This window comes from Mustela nivalis, assembly GCF_964662115.1.
Source record: "Mustela nivalis genome assembly, chromosome: 4".
Classification (NCBI taxonomy): domain Eukaryota; kingdom Metazoa; phylum Chordata; class Mammalia; order Carnivora; family Mustelidae; genus Mustela; species Mustela nivalis.
The window spans coordinates 11,799,925-11,814,721 of record NC_139023.1 but is presented as its reverse complement, the minus strand read 5'-3'; the positions used below and the strand labels follow the sequence as shown (position 1 = coordinate 11,814,721).

Here is a 14,797-nt window from a genome sequence, read left to right as displayed (position 1 = left end):
GACCCAGAAGTTAGATGCTCAGCAATTGAAATTTTGGATGCTAAGAAAATAGGTATAGGAACAACATTTCCAAAACCTAAACCCCAGTATCAAGGACACGAGCTGTGTTATCCAAATAGTGCCACTGTGATAAGACAAGTGATGACTCAGGGAACAACTTGAGACCCAGAAGACAACAGTGGAACAGAGAGTCCTGGGTCAAGTTTTCACCAAAGGGAATTGGGGCAGAGCTAGACAATGTAGTGTCAGTGTGCAAATAACATTCCTTGGACCATGTTAATAGGGAGGGAAACTTCATTCTAAGCCATAACTCACAAAGGCTGAGTAGGATAAGTACCCTCACTGTTGTCCATGCTAGTCTAGGAAAAGGCAGGAATATCCTACAAAAACATAACTGGCCCTAAATTTCGGGACTTTGGAAACTCAGCGTCAGGAGCAAAACTGAGCCCTGATTGATGACACACACATACACAAATCCGTTTTAAAAGCACATTTTCTCCTTTATAAATTGATTCGATTGCCCAAGTCAAGTCATAACTGCCCCCTTTAAACAAATTACAGCTCCATTCTTATCCAGATTGGTCACGTAGGCTCTTTAAATCTCTGTGCGGAACTGAAGCTCAGTTCCAGACATTTCCTTCTTGTAAATGACATCAAATTTCTCATTTTGGGCCACTGTGAAGTAATTCTTCCAGTCACCTGTAGTCCCTAAAAATAAATAAGAAAACATGTGAAGGAATAATGTATTTCCATTATGAAGGAAACAGCATGCATACCAAAAGAAAGGGTACAAAGAGTTAAAGAAAGACTCCTTGTATTTGAATAATTTAAAATGCCATTTCTCCTTCACCGGTTGTTCCTGCCATCTAGAAACGTGATTTAGAGCTAAATAGAATCTGACTTTTTTAGAAATGTAATTGACATACAGTATTATATTTGCTTTTATGATACAGCATAGTAGTTTGACACTTATATCCATTAAGAAATGATCACCATAAGTGGAGATGTCATCTGTTATTATAATATTATTGACTATATTCCTTATGTTGTGCTCTATACCCTCGTGACTTATCTATTTTATAACTAGGAGTTTGTTCCTCTTAATCCCCTTCACTTATTTCACCTATTCCTCCATCCCTCTCCCCTCTGGCAATCATCAGTTTGTTCTTTGTATTTAAGAGTCTGTTTCTGTTTCGTTTTATTTTTTTTAGATTCCACATATAAGCGAAATGTATATTTGTCTTTCTCTGTCTGACTTCTTTCACTTAGCATAATAACCTCCAAGTCCAACCATATTGCTGCAAATGGCAAGATTTTGTTTTACTTATATATTTTTTATGGCAAGTAGTATGCCCTTGTATGAATATACCACATTCATCTATTGATGGTCACTTGGGTTGCTTCCGTATTGTGCCCATTGTAAATAATGTTACAGTGAACACAGCGGGGCATGTATCTTTTTGAATTAGTGTTTTCACTTCGTTACCTAGTAGGGGATTGCTGGATTATACACTACTTCATTTTTAATTTGGGGGGAACGTCCATGTTTTCCACAGTGACTGTACCAATTTACACCGCACCAGCAGCACACAACTGTTTCCTTTTCTCCGCATCCTTGCCAACATTTGTTATTTTTTATCCTTTTGATACTAGCCATTCTGACAGCTGTGAAATGTCTCATTATGTATCATTATGATTTTGACCGACTTAAAGATACATTCTGAAAAGGGTTAATTTTCCTGTCTAAATTTATGGACCATACAATAGTTTCCTGAAAGAGGTTGTTTTAGTGTTTCTGCTTGTCATGGGTCATAGGGTTACTACTGAACATTCAGTCAAAGGTCAGGGCAGATTTCATTTCATGAATTAGTTTGGGAAACTATACAAAGAACTGGTCATCAACACAAACAATCCATGAACTAGAAAGTTGATAAGTACCATTTCCTATGAATTTATTAACAAAGATGGTATGACACTTAAAGGATACCATTTTCCCTGAGTTCACTAGTCTTATACTGTATCAGCATTTTGGATAAGAAGAATAGCATTTAAAGTTAAACGTTTGACCTTTCTGAGCCATCTTTACAACAGCAAAAGTTTTGGGAACAAATTTGCATTTCGTTTCTTATCCTTGGATGGTTACAAATATTTATCTGAAAAATAAATTCTTATACCATAAATGTGCTTGGAGATAAACATTGGCTTTGTTATTTTATGAAATATTAAATATATCCTGTTAAATTAAAGCTACATTAACCCATGGCGGCTGGGTGAAGATTTCAAATCCTTTCAATGAAAAACATTCCTATAAACAATGTTTGTTATGGTTACTATACTTTGTTCTCTGTTCACTGGATGGTAAGAGCTCTATGAAATGTGAAAGTAGTGTATATTTGGAATAGCCCATCTGTAAAAATGTCATTAAAAACAAAAAGCCAGGGCGCCTGGGTGGCTCAGTGGGTTAAGCCGCTGCCTTCGGCTCAGGTCATGATCTCAGGGTCCTGGGATCGAGTCCCACATCGGGCTCTCTGCTCAGCAGGGAGCCTGCTTCCTCCTCTCTCTCTGCCTGCCTCTCTGCCTACTTGTGATCTCTGTCTATCAAATAAATAAATATAATCTTTAAAAACAAAACAAAACAAAACAAAACAAAAAACAAAACAAAAAGCCAAAAATAAAAAATAAGGAGTCATATATCAAGTATTCTGATTATTTTCTATTTTGAGTATTAATTATGTAATACACACAAACACATTTGCTTCACTAAGAGGGAAGTATAAAAAATTTTGATGAAGTAAATGCTGGCAAAAGTCAAGATTTTTATGTTTGTTGCAATTTGGGACATAAGTGTAACCACTGGACATCATCTGATCTCTCCCTACTTTTACTATTGTGTGATTAAAATGTGACATTGATTTAACCAACATGGCATCCCCCAAGACTGAGTATACCCAGCACTTTGTTCATAGTCACCCTGGACCCTGTTTAGAATCCATTTACATGCATGCCTCTTGCATTACATTATGAACTTCTTAAAGCAAATGCATGTGTCATTCATCTTTGCATGTTCTAGAGAATATGTGCTACATACAGGTGTTCATGAAGAGTGTTTCCTATACATGAATGAATGAATAAATGGGTATTTTTTAAATGTTTGTTGAGGGCATGAATGAATAAATGAGTAAACATATCTTGAACTATTTAGACTAAAAAGATGTGGTACTTTTTTTTACTTTTTTTTTCTTTTCTTTAGATTATTTATTTATTTATTTGGCAGACAGATCACAAGTAGGCAGAGAGGCAGGCAGAGAGAGAAGAAAGGAAACAGGCTCCCTGCTGAGCAGAGGGCCTGACATGGGGCTCAATCCCAGGACCCTGGGATCTTGACCTGAGCTGAAGGCAGAGGCTTTACCCCACTGAGCCACCCAGGCACCCCAGATGTGGTACTTTTTAATGTGTAATTTAAGTCAGAAAAATATATATATTTCGAATGCTTATACATCATTTATCATAATCCTCCCCTAAAACCTATGTCACAGATCTTATTACTTTCTCCATATTTTCCATAATGTAACTAGACCTTTGGCAGATTGATTTAATGTATTCAAAGTCATAGATTCAGGGAATGGCAAAGCCTACTTAAACCCCAGATCAATCTGACCACAAAGGGGTTTTTTTGTCTTTTTTTTTTTTTTTAATCACTTCCAGAGGGGATGTAAAGACCATCTCTATTATGAGACTAGCATGCAGTCTTTTCTACTTGAAGTTAGAGAAACTACAGAATTGAGATACTAAACTTACTTAATCTACCTTTAACCCTAATAAGGTATCATGGGGTGGTATCAGTTTTTATGTGACTGGAAATAAAACCCTCCTGGAAGTTACGTTCAGATAATCTGACAAAGTGAGAAATTTGCCTTGTATAGTTACGAGGTTTGGGTTTTTTCCCTGATTTTTCTCCATCAACAAAGTGTGTTTATGTGAGCATCAGACTTGGTTTAGACACCATTTACAATGAAAAATTTACTTTGCCTTCTTATACCAGAGGTTAGTTTTGAAAAGTTAAATGTAATGTTTTTGAAAAAAAAAATTTGAAAACACCAGGACTATTTGCTATTTTGATAAGTAATTCAAAAAAATGTTTTAGAAAAAATTTAACCATATAACTCTTTGAAAATCAAGGGTTTTCAGCCACATATTCATATGTACAGTACATTTCTAGAGTTATGTTTATTTCCTAGCATGCCAGTTGAAATTCTACCCCTTCATTTCTACTTCAGTAAAGAATTTTGACAACAGAAGATGACATTATTAGGTGGATAGCATCTCAAATTTAAGTTAGTAATTTGTTAAATGTATTATTTCTATCATTAATAAAATATTTTTGACACAAATAATATACAATTAGCCATAATACCCAGGATTTGCTTCAGTGGAATCAACAGCAAATGCCATATTCCTCTACTGTAGTCTTTTTATGTTTAATTTGGATTCCATGTTTCTTATAATTCAGACAGTAATTTTAGGGAGCAAAATCTTCCGAGAGGGTAAAGAAAAGTCCTTTCTCCTTGTGAATCCTTAACAAAGTATCCACTGTTTTCTTTTCTTTTTCTTTTTTTTTTTTTTAAGATTTTATTTATTTATTTGACAGAAAGAGAGGCCACAAGTAGTCAGAGAGGCAGGCAGAGACAGAGACGGGAAGCAGGCTCCCCGCTGAGCAGAGAGCCTGATTTGGGCTTCGATCCCAGGACCCTGAGATCATGACCTGAGCTGAAGACAGAGGCTTAACCCACTGAGCCACCCAGGTGCCCATAACCACGTTTTCTAAGTGATATGGAGACTTTAAAGTAGATGGACCTGTATTAAGTGACATTAATTTATTACTAAGAAGAGGGAGGCCTATGCCTATTTAGGCAAAGATTTAAGATACAGAAATAACAATTTTGGAATGACTCATCAGAATTGACAAAACTACTCCCATTTAGTAGCACAGTAAATAGAAGAAGAAATATACATCAAATACCCAAGGTATTCTGGTATTTATAGATACCAGGTTTATAGTGGTATAAACATGGGTTTAGAGTTTATTATTTCCTTTAGTAATTTCTAATCTAGTTCAGTAACATTTATGGTAGGTCTCTTAGTGTCCTTACATTACAGATGAAGAAATTGGTGACAAAACTGGCTAAGTAACTTGTTCGAGATCATTACACCTCCTTTCAGAGTAATTCACAAGAAAGTGAAAAGGGTAATTAAACTCAGCAAAATATTTACCTTTACGCATAAAAGAGGACTTGCTATGATCCATCACTGTACTTGGTAGATGTGTATAATTCACCAGCGGGTTATCCTTCATCATTTCAAATGAGGTATGATGGACGATCTTATCTAAGATCTCATCATTCAAATTCTTCTCCAGAAATCTAGCAATCTTCTTAACTTCCCGCTTCGGATTCTATTAGTGGTTAAAGAGACATACCCAAGAAAATGGCAAGCAAAAACATCATTAACATAATGTGAAAACTATAATATTTATAATCTGTTTTCTTAAATGTTGGTACTGAATAGTCAATCTGTATTTTGTTGGATTATTTTTTTTAATTAATCATAAAAATGAAAAAATCAATAATTTATCTTTGGCAAAAAGAGATGAAATATTTTATTTCTCCTAAATTTCATATTTTTAACTTATATTAAAAGTACAATACAAATAAAGCTTGGACTAAATATTAATATTTGGAGGAAAAAATAACACCTATTTTAAGCTCAGGTTGTAATCAGATTTGAATAGTAAATATTTAGGGACCAAGTATGTCTTTATTCATCCTGTCTTTATTAATTTTTTCTAATCAAAATTCTTTTCTTGTTTTTAATAACATTTCAAAACAAAAATAATAAATTTCTGAACAACTTCAAGTATGTTTGCCATAGATTACTTATCTTAGACCTTGCCAGAACATAAATTATTAAAAATAAGCTCCAGGAGCACCTGGGCTGTGCAGTCACTTGAACATCCAACTCTTGGTTTCAACTCAGTCATGACCTCAGGATCGTGAGATTGAGCTCCAAGTCAGGCTCCACACTCAGTGAGGAGTCTGCTTCCGGCTCTCTTCCTCTCTCTCTCCCTGTCCCCTGACCATACTCATTCTCTCTCTCTCCCAAATAAATAAATAAATAAATAAATAAGATCTTAAAACAAAACAAAACTCCAATGAAGATACATTAAGTTATTCATTAATTATTGGGGATAGAAAGAGCAAATTTGGGACGCCTGGGTGGCTCAGTTTGGTTAAGCAGCTGCCTTCGGCTCAGGTCATGATCCCAGCGTCCTGGGATCGAGTCCCATATCGGGCTCCTTGCTCCACAGGGAGCCTGCTTCTCCGTCTGACTCTGCCTTCCACTCTGTCTGCCTGTGCTCGCTCTCGCTCGCTCTCTCTGACAAATAAATAAAATCTTTAAAAAAAAAAAAGAAAGAGCAAATTCCAAGAATCAATCATTTTCCAGATTCTAATGATATAAACTTAATATTTGCAACTTTTAGGAAGCTAAACTAAATTTTATATGGAAAATATAGAAATATTTTGAGAAGGTGAAATCTACACTAAGTTGAAAAACATGAGTCAGTATTTACCATGATGTGTAGTCTGCTGAGATATTGGAGAGTGAATTTCCAGTAGGAAAAATAGTCAAAATACTTGGCAGTATAGGTCTCATAGTATTTTGAAGGGAGGGAATAAAAAGCAAAGTGGTTGAAGTTAGGTTTGAGTTATTCATAGGAATAAGAGAGACTATAAAGTTGGAAAGATAAATTGAGGTAAAAATGAGAAAATCCTTATATGTCCCACTTAAGGACTTGGACTTTATATCTTATACAAGGAAGCCACAACATTTAGTGATATGTCACTAACTTGCAGATGTGTGCTCACGTATACACATGTGTATGTTTTGGCAGGGAGTTCCTTACAAGGGAAATTCTGGCAATACTGTGGTAAATACTCAAGGGATATTCCCACTTTTTAGGTGTTTTTCATAAAACCACCTCAGTTTCACAGCTGCATATTGCCTGAAAATTGGAAATTAACTGCCTCGAGCCCAGTATAAATGGGCAATAGTAAAGTTTTGAGGATGGATTCTTTATGGGTTGCAAACAAGTGTGATGGAAGGTGGGAGCCTAGGCAGAGCAGAAAAATTCAGAGGACTCTTTTTGTTAAGATGTGAGAATACCCTGGGGTTTTCTTAGAGATACTTGGATCAAAGGAAATTTTACATGGGGTGTGGTTTTTGATATGCGAAGGAAGGCTGATGTCTCTAAGATGTTATTATTGTTTATTCATTTATCTATTTATTGAAGCAATCAGTTATTCATACAAGTGATTCTAAGAGCCCCTATGTGTGTGTAAGGTGTTAATTCTGTGCTGTGAATGTAGTTACAAGAATGATACATATTGTACCTTTCATCATGAATCTAAGAGTTTAAAATGTATCCTCATTTGTAACTCCAAGCTTTTTAAAATAGAGGAACTTGGTTTCCACATAAAATGTGTGTGTGTGTGTGTGTGTGTGTGTGTGTGTGTGTTGCCTAATTTGGGTAAAATTGCCTCAGACTAGGCCTGGAGCCTTGCAGCAGTATTTGAACTGATTCTAGCTCACACAGTAGACTAAACGAATGCTTACGAGTTCCCAGACTATAAGGGAGATAGTAAAGGGTAAAGGAGAGGGATTTGAGTTATAATAGGTCGGGCATGTGAAACAATGGGATGTACACAATATGGTGAAACCATATACAGTATATGGAAGTCAATGAGAACAATGTATTTTCAAACTTTGAAAATTAATGGACATGTTTGTAAGTGATGAGTCACTAAATTCTACACCTGAAACCAGTATAACACTGCATGCCAACTAACTGGAATTTAAATAAAAATTTACAGAAAAAAAAGAAAATTAATAGGCAAATGACATCATTAACCAAAGAGAGAATAAAAAAAGAAAAGGATTAAATGTTGGAAAGAGAGAGACATGATGAGTTTAGTTTTAAATGTGTTCAATTGAAGAGTCATTTTAATAAAAGCATGGGTCTGAATTAGGGTAGAAGTTAAAATGGAGTTTAGGGGAGTCATTAGCACATGTAGAGTTTTGGCAATAGTAGGCATGGCTACTATCACCAAAATATAGCAAACAGCTTACAAAGAAAGCTGACTAAGTGACAGATGGAGATCTACAGGAAAGCTAGAAGAATGTGATAACCTACCAAATAAATGTAGGAAAGAGTTTCAGCAAGGGAAGGTGCTCACAATAAACACAATGGTTAAAAAGTATAAGAAGGTAAAAATGTCATGGATTTTACCATTAGAAGTCACTAACCACTCTGGAAAACAGCATGGAGGTTCCTCAAAAAGAGGAAAATAGAACTACTCTATGACCCAGTAATTACACTACTGGGTATTTACCCTAAAGATACAAACGTAGTGATCCGGAGGGGCACGTGCACCCGAATGTTTATAGCAGCAATGTCCACAATAGCCAAACTATTGAAAGAACCTAGATGTCTATCAAAAGATGAATGGATAAAGAAGATGTGGTAAATACACACACACACACACACACACACACACACACACAATGGAATACTATGCAGCCATCAAAAGAAATGAAATCTTGCCATTTGCGATGATGTGGATGGAACTAGAGGGTATCATGCTTAGTGAAATAAGTCAATATGATCTCCCTGATATGAGGAAGTGGAGATGCAACATGGGGGCTTAAGTGGGTAGGAGAAGAATAAATGAAACAAGATGGGATTGGGAGGGAGACAAACCATAAGTGACTCTTAATCTCACAAAACAAACTGAGAGTTGCTGGGGGGAGGGGGATTGGGAGAGGGGGCTGGGGTTATGGACATTGGGGAGGGTGTGTGCTTTGGTGAGTGCTGTGAAGTGTGTAAACCTGGCGATTCACAGACCTGTACTCCTGAGGATAAAAATACACTATATGTTTATAAAAAATAAAAAAATAAAATAAAGATTAAAAAAAAAGAAGTAACTCATAATATTAGCAAGATTTGGGTAAGCAGGCATGGAGAAGAGGACAATAATCACATCATTTTTTTTTCTTTATTCCATAGATTAAGCTGAAAATATATATTAATGCTTTAACCTAGATGTAATGGGGGAAATTATACAGAATGAATTTCTACCATTTTACCTCTTTCATATCTTCATAGTACAAGAAAAGTATTGGGTGTTCTTCCTTTTTCTTCCACCAGCTCTTAACATGATTAAACCAGGAACCATAAGCCACTAAAACCAGAGAAAGTCTATTACTGTTAAGCATTCATCAAATTGAAGGTTTGTTTCTAAACAATAAGTCAATTATACAAACATTTTGTGGAATTGTAATCAAGGGAACAGAATATATAAGGCCAAATAAAAATATATAATTAGTCATTTATGGATATACAGTCAGATTAAAAAACATAAAGTAAAAAGGAAGCATTTGAAATGAAAATACATTGGCCTCCATATGGGTTTTACTTAGCCTCCATAGTAGGAAACCATTCTACTAAATACTCATATTAACTATCTAAATACTATAAACAGGTGTATAAAAGATCTAACTAAAGATTTGGGTAAATTAAAGAATTTCCATTGTAACTGGAATTGAGAATGGATTTCTAGCAACTGAAAAAACATTTAAGAATATTTTCATCAGGGGCGCCTGGGTGGCTCAGTGGGTTAAGCCGCTGCCTTCAGGTCATGATCCCAGGGTCTTTGGATCGAGTCCCGCATCGGGCTCTCTGCTCAGCAGGGAGCCTGCTTCCCTCTCTCTCTCTCTGCCTGCCTCTCCATCTACTTGTGATTTATCTCTGCCAAATAAATAAATAAAATCTTAAAAAAAAAAGAATATCTTCATCAATCCAATGTTAAATACTGAATTTATATGTTGATGTCATATTAAAATATTAGATACAGTTGATCTAACTTTTTAATGCTATTTAAATGTACTTTTTACTGGCCTCGAAGAGCAAATGTTTTGATAAGAAAAGTCATACCAGAAATAGTTATTAGTGGTATTAAAAAGGAAAAGTGCTTATTAATTTCAAGCCCAGGCCTACCCACCATTTCCAGTCATGAATCTCTCTAGATACTCTTCCCAGGGACCAGGGACAGGTTCCAAATTATTCATTAAGTCGAAATGGTAATATGAGACTGCAACATCCTTGGCATTTCGAGCCAGATAAATCATCTGCAGGGAAAAAAGAAGAAAATCACATGGATTTGAAATCCATGAACTTAAAAACAGGAAAAATCAGGGAAAAATAACAAAACAACAAGCTGTTTCTTTTTTAAAAAATGAACATACTCCATAAACATCTAGAAAAACTAAAAAAAAAGAAGACACCTAACCAATATAAAAACAAACAAACAAACAAAAAACAGGAGGTTTCACAACAAATCTTATAGCCGTTAAAATTATGAGTATGGGGGCACCTGGGTGGCTCAGTGGATTAAAGCCTCTACCTTCGCCTTAGGTCATGATCCCAGGGTCCTGAGATTGAGCTCCACATAGGGCTCTCTGCTCAGCAGGGAGCCTGCTTCCTCCTCTCTCTCCGCCTGCCTCTCTGCCTACTTGTGATCTCTGTCTATCAAATAAATAAATAAAATCTTCAAAAAAATTATAATGAGTATGAAAAGATGCTCGATATCACATGTCATCAGGGAAGTGAAAATTAAAGCAACAATGAGACACCACTCTGTACTTATCAGAATGACCAATATCCAGAAAACTGATGCCAAATCCTGGTGAGGTGTTGAGCAGCAGGAGCTCTCATTCAGTGCTGATGGGATTGCAAAAATGGTACTGTTATTTTGGAAGACTCTTTGGCAATTCTTACACCACTATAGATCGTTTTACCTACAATCCAGCAATCACACTGCTTGGTGTTTATCCAAAGTTAAAAAATAAGGTCCACACAAAAAACTGCTAGTAGATATATAGAGCAGCTTTATTCATAATTTCCAAAGTGTGGAAGGAAACAAGATGTGCTTCAGTAGGTGAATGAATGAACTGGGATACATCCAGACAATGGAATATAAAATGAAATGAGCTATCAAGCCATGAAAAGACATAGAAGAACCTCAAATGCATACTACTATGTGAAAGAATGCAATTTGAAAAACTTACATACCATATGATTATGCCTTCTGCCTTTTGGAAAAGGTCATACAGTTAGATTTCTATTCATAAGAAGGTGTATGTATTTTCATTGCCTCCATGAAAACTATGGAGTCAATAAAAGAGATCAGCGGTTGCCAAGCTGGGAGGAGAAGAGATTGAATAGGTGGAGAACAGAAGATTTTTAGGGCAGCAAAAGTATGCTGTAGGATACTGTAATGATATATATATGTCATTATACATTTGTCCAAATCCATTGAATGTACAACACCAAGAGGGAACCCTAATGTAAGCTATAAAGTTTAGGTGATTATGATGTGTCAATGCGGGTTGATCGGTTGTAACAATGTACCACTCTGGTGGGGGATAGTGATAATAGGTATGCATGTGTAGGGGCAGGGGACATTTGGAAAATCTCTTTGTCTTCCACTCAATTTTGCTGTGAACCTAAAATTGCTCTAAAAATAAAATTGCTATAAAAAATACAGTTTGTTCAAAGAAAGAATAAGAAGAGAATTATGGGGGTGCCTGGAAGGCTCAGTCAGTTCAGCATCTGCCTTCATCTCAGGTCATGATCCCAGGGTCCTGGGATAGAGCCCTGTATCAGATCCCCTGTTCAGCAGGGATTTTGCTTCTTCCTCCCACTTTGGTGCCTCTCACTTAAATAAATAAATAAAATCTTTTTAAAAAGGAAGAGAATTATGAAACACTTTTCATTGCAAAATTCCACAACTTAGAATTCCTCACCCATCACAAACTAGCAAAATTCAGTTAAGTTGAAATAGAAAATTAGACTAGCCCCACAAATACTGAAGAACTTGAATTTCAAATTCAAAAGTTCCTAGAAGCAAATATCCAGACACAAAGGTTTCACTGAAGAGTTTTGTCAAATAACGGGACATGAACTGACATTCTTAGGTTGAGTTTTCAGAGGCGGCCGGCGTATCTGGGAAAGCTGGGGAATGATAGCAGCAATGCTGTGCTGAGATGGGGATCCTGTTGCCACATACCTTTGACAAACTTGATTATGAAGATTTAGACTGAAATACATCAATTTTTAATGGAAATACTTTCTCATGTAATTCAAACAAAATATTTGAGCAATTGCTTATTATGTGCATGACTAAAGGGATAGGGTCACATTAAAGAAATGACTTGCAGTGTGGAATGTACCTTGCAGTTGTTCTCCCAGAAAGACTTAGGAAGGAGATCAATTGGTAGATGCGTCTTCACAAGCCGCGGTGATGGAGTCTTTCCTAATTGTTCTACTCCTGGGAAAATTTTAGTTTAATATATAGATACATTAGAGTCTTCAAGGAGCCAGCATTTCCTGCTTTTCTCTGACATTTTAAAATATTTTTGAGAAGTATACAATGCTGCTAAATTTTAAATCAATCACAGGTATTATCAGGCAAAATTGCATAATGGTTAAGAGTATAGTGGTGAGGTTAGCCTCCTTGGGTTCAAATCCTGTCTGTTGCTTACTCATTGTGACATTGGAAAGTATGCTAGTCTCTGTGTTTCACTTTTTCCATCTCCAAAATGAGAAGTAATAATATCAGTGTTAGCAATTTGGAGTTTTATCATTGCTTGCATTATTATAAATAATTATGAAAATAGTTTCTGTTTCTCAAAGAGATATGGATAGCTACCAATTCTCATATCAGCTGTTGTTTTGCACTTGCTCTTACGGTAGAGACGGTGTCATGTCTGTAGAGCATTGCTGTTACACCTGCCTTTTTTCATTATTTCCTCTATGAGTCATATGTACATACATGCAAAATGAAAATATTCTGTATCATTTAGGTGTTAGCTGAACTCACCAAAGGCAAACAACTAATATGTGGCAGAATTTGATTTCAAATCAAGTGATTGGATAAGGGGTATGCCAACTTCCCTGAGACGGAAAATATCCACTTATTTTGTCTAGTCAGACGCAGGATGTTCCCAGGAGCCTGGATCTCAGAAATAAGTAACTTGGTCAGTCTGGAGGCACTTTCAGGATGGAGGTGCATTCAGAATTCCTGACATAGACTAGGAATAGTGGAGCCAACCTTTATTTTTTTTTAATTATTTTTATTAACATATAGTGTATTATTTGCCTCAAGGGTATAGGTCTGCAAATCATCAGACTTACACACTCCACAGCACTCACCATATCATGTACCATCCCCAACTGTCATAACCCAACCACCCTCTCCATACTCTCCCTTCCCCCAGCAACATTCAGTTTGTTTTGTAAGATTAAGAGTCTTCCTCCAGATCCCATCTGTTTCATTTTTTCCTTCCTTACCCCCAATCCCTCCACTCTCCTTCTCAACTTCCTCATACCAGAGAGATCATATGATAATTGTCTTTGTCTGATTGACTTATTTTGCTCAGCATAATACCCTCTAGTTCCAACCACATTGTTGTAAATGGAGCAAACCCTTTTAATTTAACTATTCTTTTAAGGTACTCAGTGGCCTTTATCACATCCCAGATATATCTTTTAATGATGTTATATTCTATATGACATCATACATCACAACACATTAAGTGTTGACATACATCAACACTTAATATCTCTTTCAGATTTCGTATCCAATAAATCTTAGAATCCTATGCATTATCTCCTCAATATGACTTATATCCAGTCTCAGCTCTAGATTACCTGTTAACCTTACATATCTTCCCACCTTTTGCATACAAAGGCACACCTGCTCAAAATTGCATCTGACTCACTCATTTGAAATAATCTTATGCTCCATTTGTTTACAGAAAGTTATTACATATGCTAAAAAGCCACTCAATCTCTATTAAAATACCCTTTCAAAATGTTCTAGGGGCCTCTAGGTGGCTCAGTTGTTGAGTCTGCCTTCAGCTCAGGTCATGATCTTAGTGTCCTGGGATAGAGCCCCGCTTCGAGCTCCCTGCTCAGTGGGAGGCCTGCTTCTCTCTCTCCCACTACCCCTGATGTGTTCCCTCTCGTTGTGTTTCTCTTTAAATAAATAAAATCTTTTTAAAATAAATATTTTTAAAATAAATAAATAAAATAAAATGTTCTATATAATCTTTACTTTTGTTACAGTCTATTTACTTATTTATTTGTTGTCAGTTCCAATGCTTCTTCCCCACCCCACCGCCAGCCCCAAACATACACACTTAGAATGGAGATTCCACAAGAGCCAGGATGTAGCTCATTTTGGATGTTCTGTAGAGAACAATGCATAGCACATAGTTGTATTAGTATGCAGTTATATTAAAAAGAATCTCTTAATTTTAATGTGGATAGAGTTGACTAATTTAGGAAATAAAGGTCAAGGATGCTAGTTAAATTTGAATTTCGGGTAACAGATACCTTTTAGTGTGAATATCTTCCATGCAATATTTGGGATGTACTTGGGTTAAATAAAATAGTTATTTATCTGAAATTCAAATTTAATTGAGTATCTTGGGTTCTATCTGGAAACATTAATTACATACCTATAAAATTCCACCAAATATTTTATTATGCAGCTACTAATCTGGCAACTAGAGCCACTTCATCTAGCATATAGAAATGAGCAATCATCATCTTCCACAACCCACAATTCCTCAATGCCCAGGACATGAACTTTTACATTTTTTTAAATGAATTTTCCCC

At 35.9% G+C, this 14,797-nt stretch overlaps 1 protein-coding gene across 1 annotated transcript in view; it reads right to left on the bottom strand.

The window, feature by feature from the left end:
• Positions 1-475: 475 nt before the first annotated feature.
• Positions 476-14,797, bottom strand: part of LOC309863283 (uncharacterized protein) — an 83,611-nt gene continuing 69,289 nt past the window's right edge. Inside the window, exons 14-18 of the mRNA XM_082727857.1 lie at positions 12,346-12,443; positions 10,116-10,242; positions 9,202-9,296; positions 5,272-5,452; positions 476-708 (exon numbers count right to left, since the gene is read on the bottom strand). Coding sequence (XP_082583983.1) covers positions 596-708; positions 5,272-5,452; positions 9,202-9,296; positions 10,116-10,242; positions 12,346-12,443 — 614 coding nt within the window. The 3' untranslated portion in view covers positions 476-595. The remainder of the gene's footprint in view (positions 709-5,271; positions 5,453-9,201; positions 9,297-10,115; positions 10,243-12,345; positions 12,444-14,797) is intronic.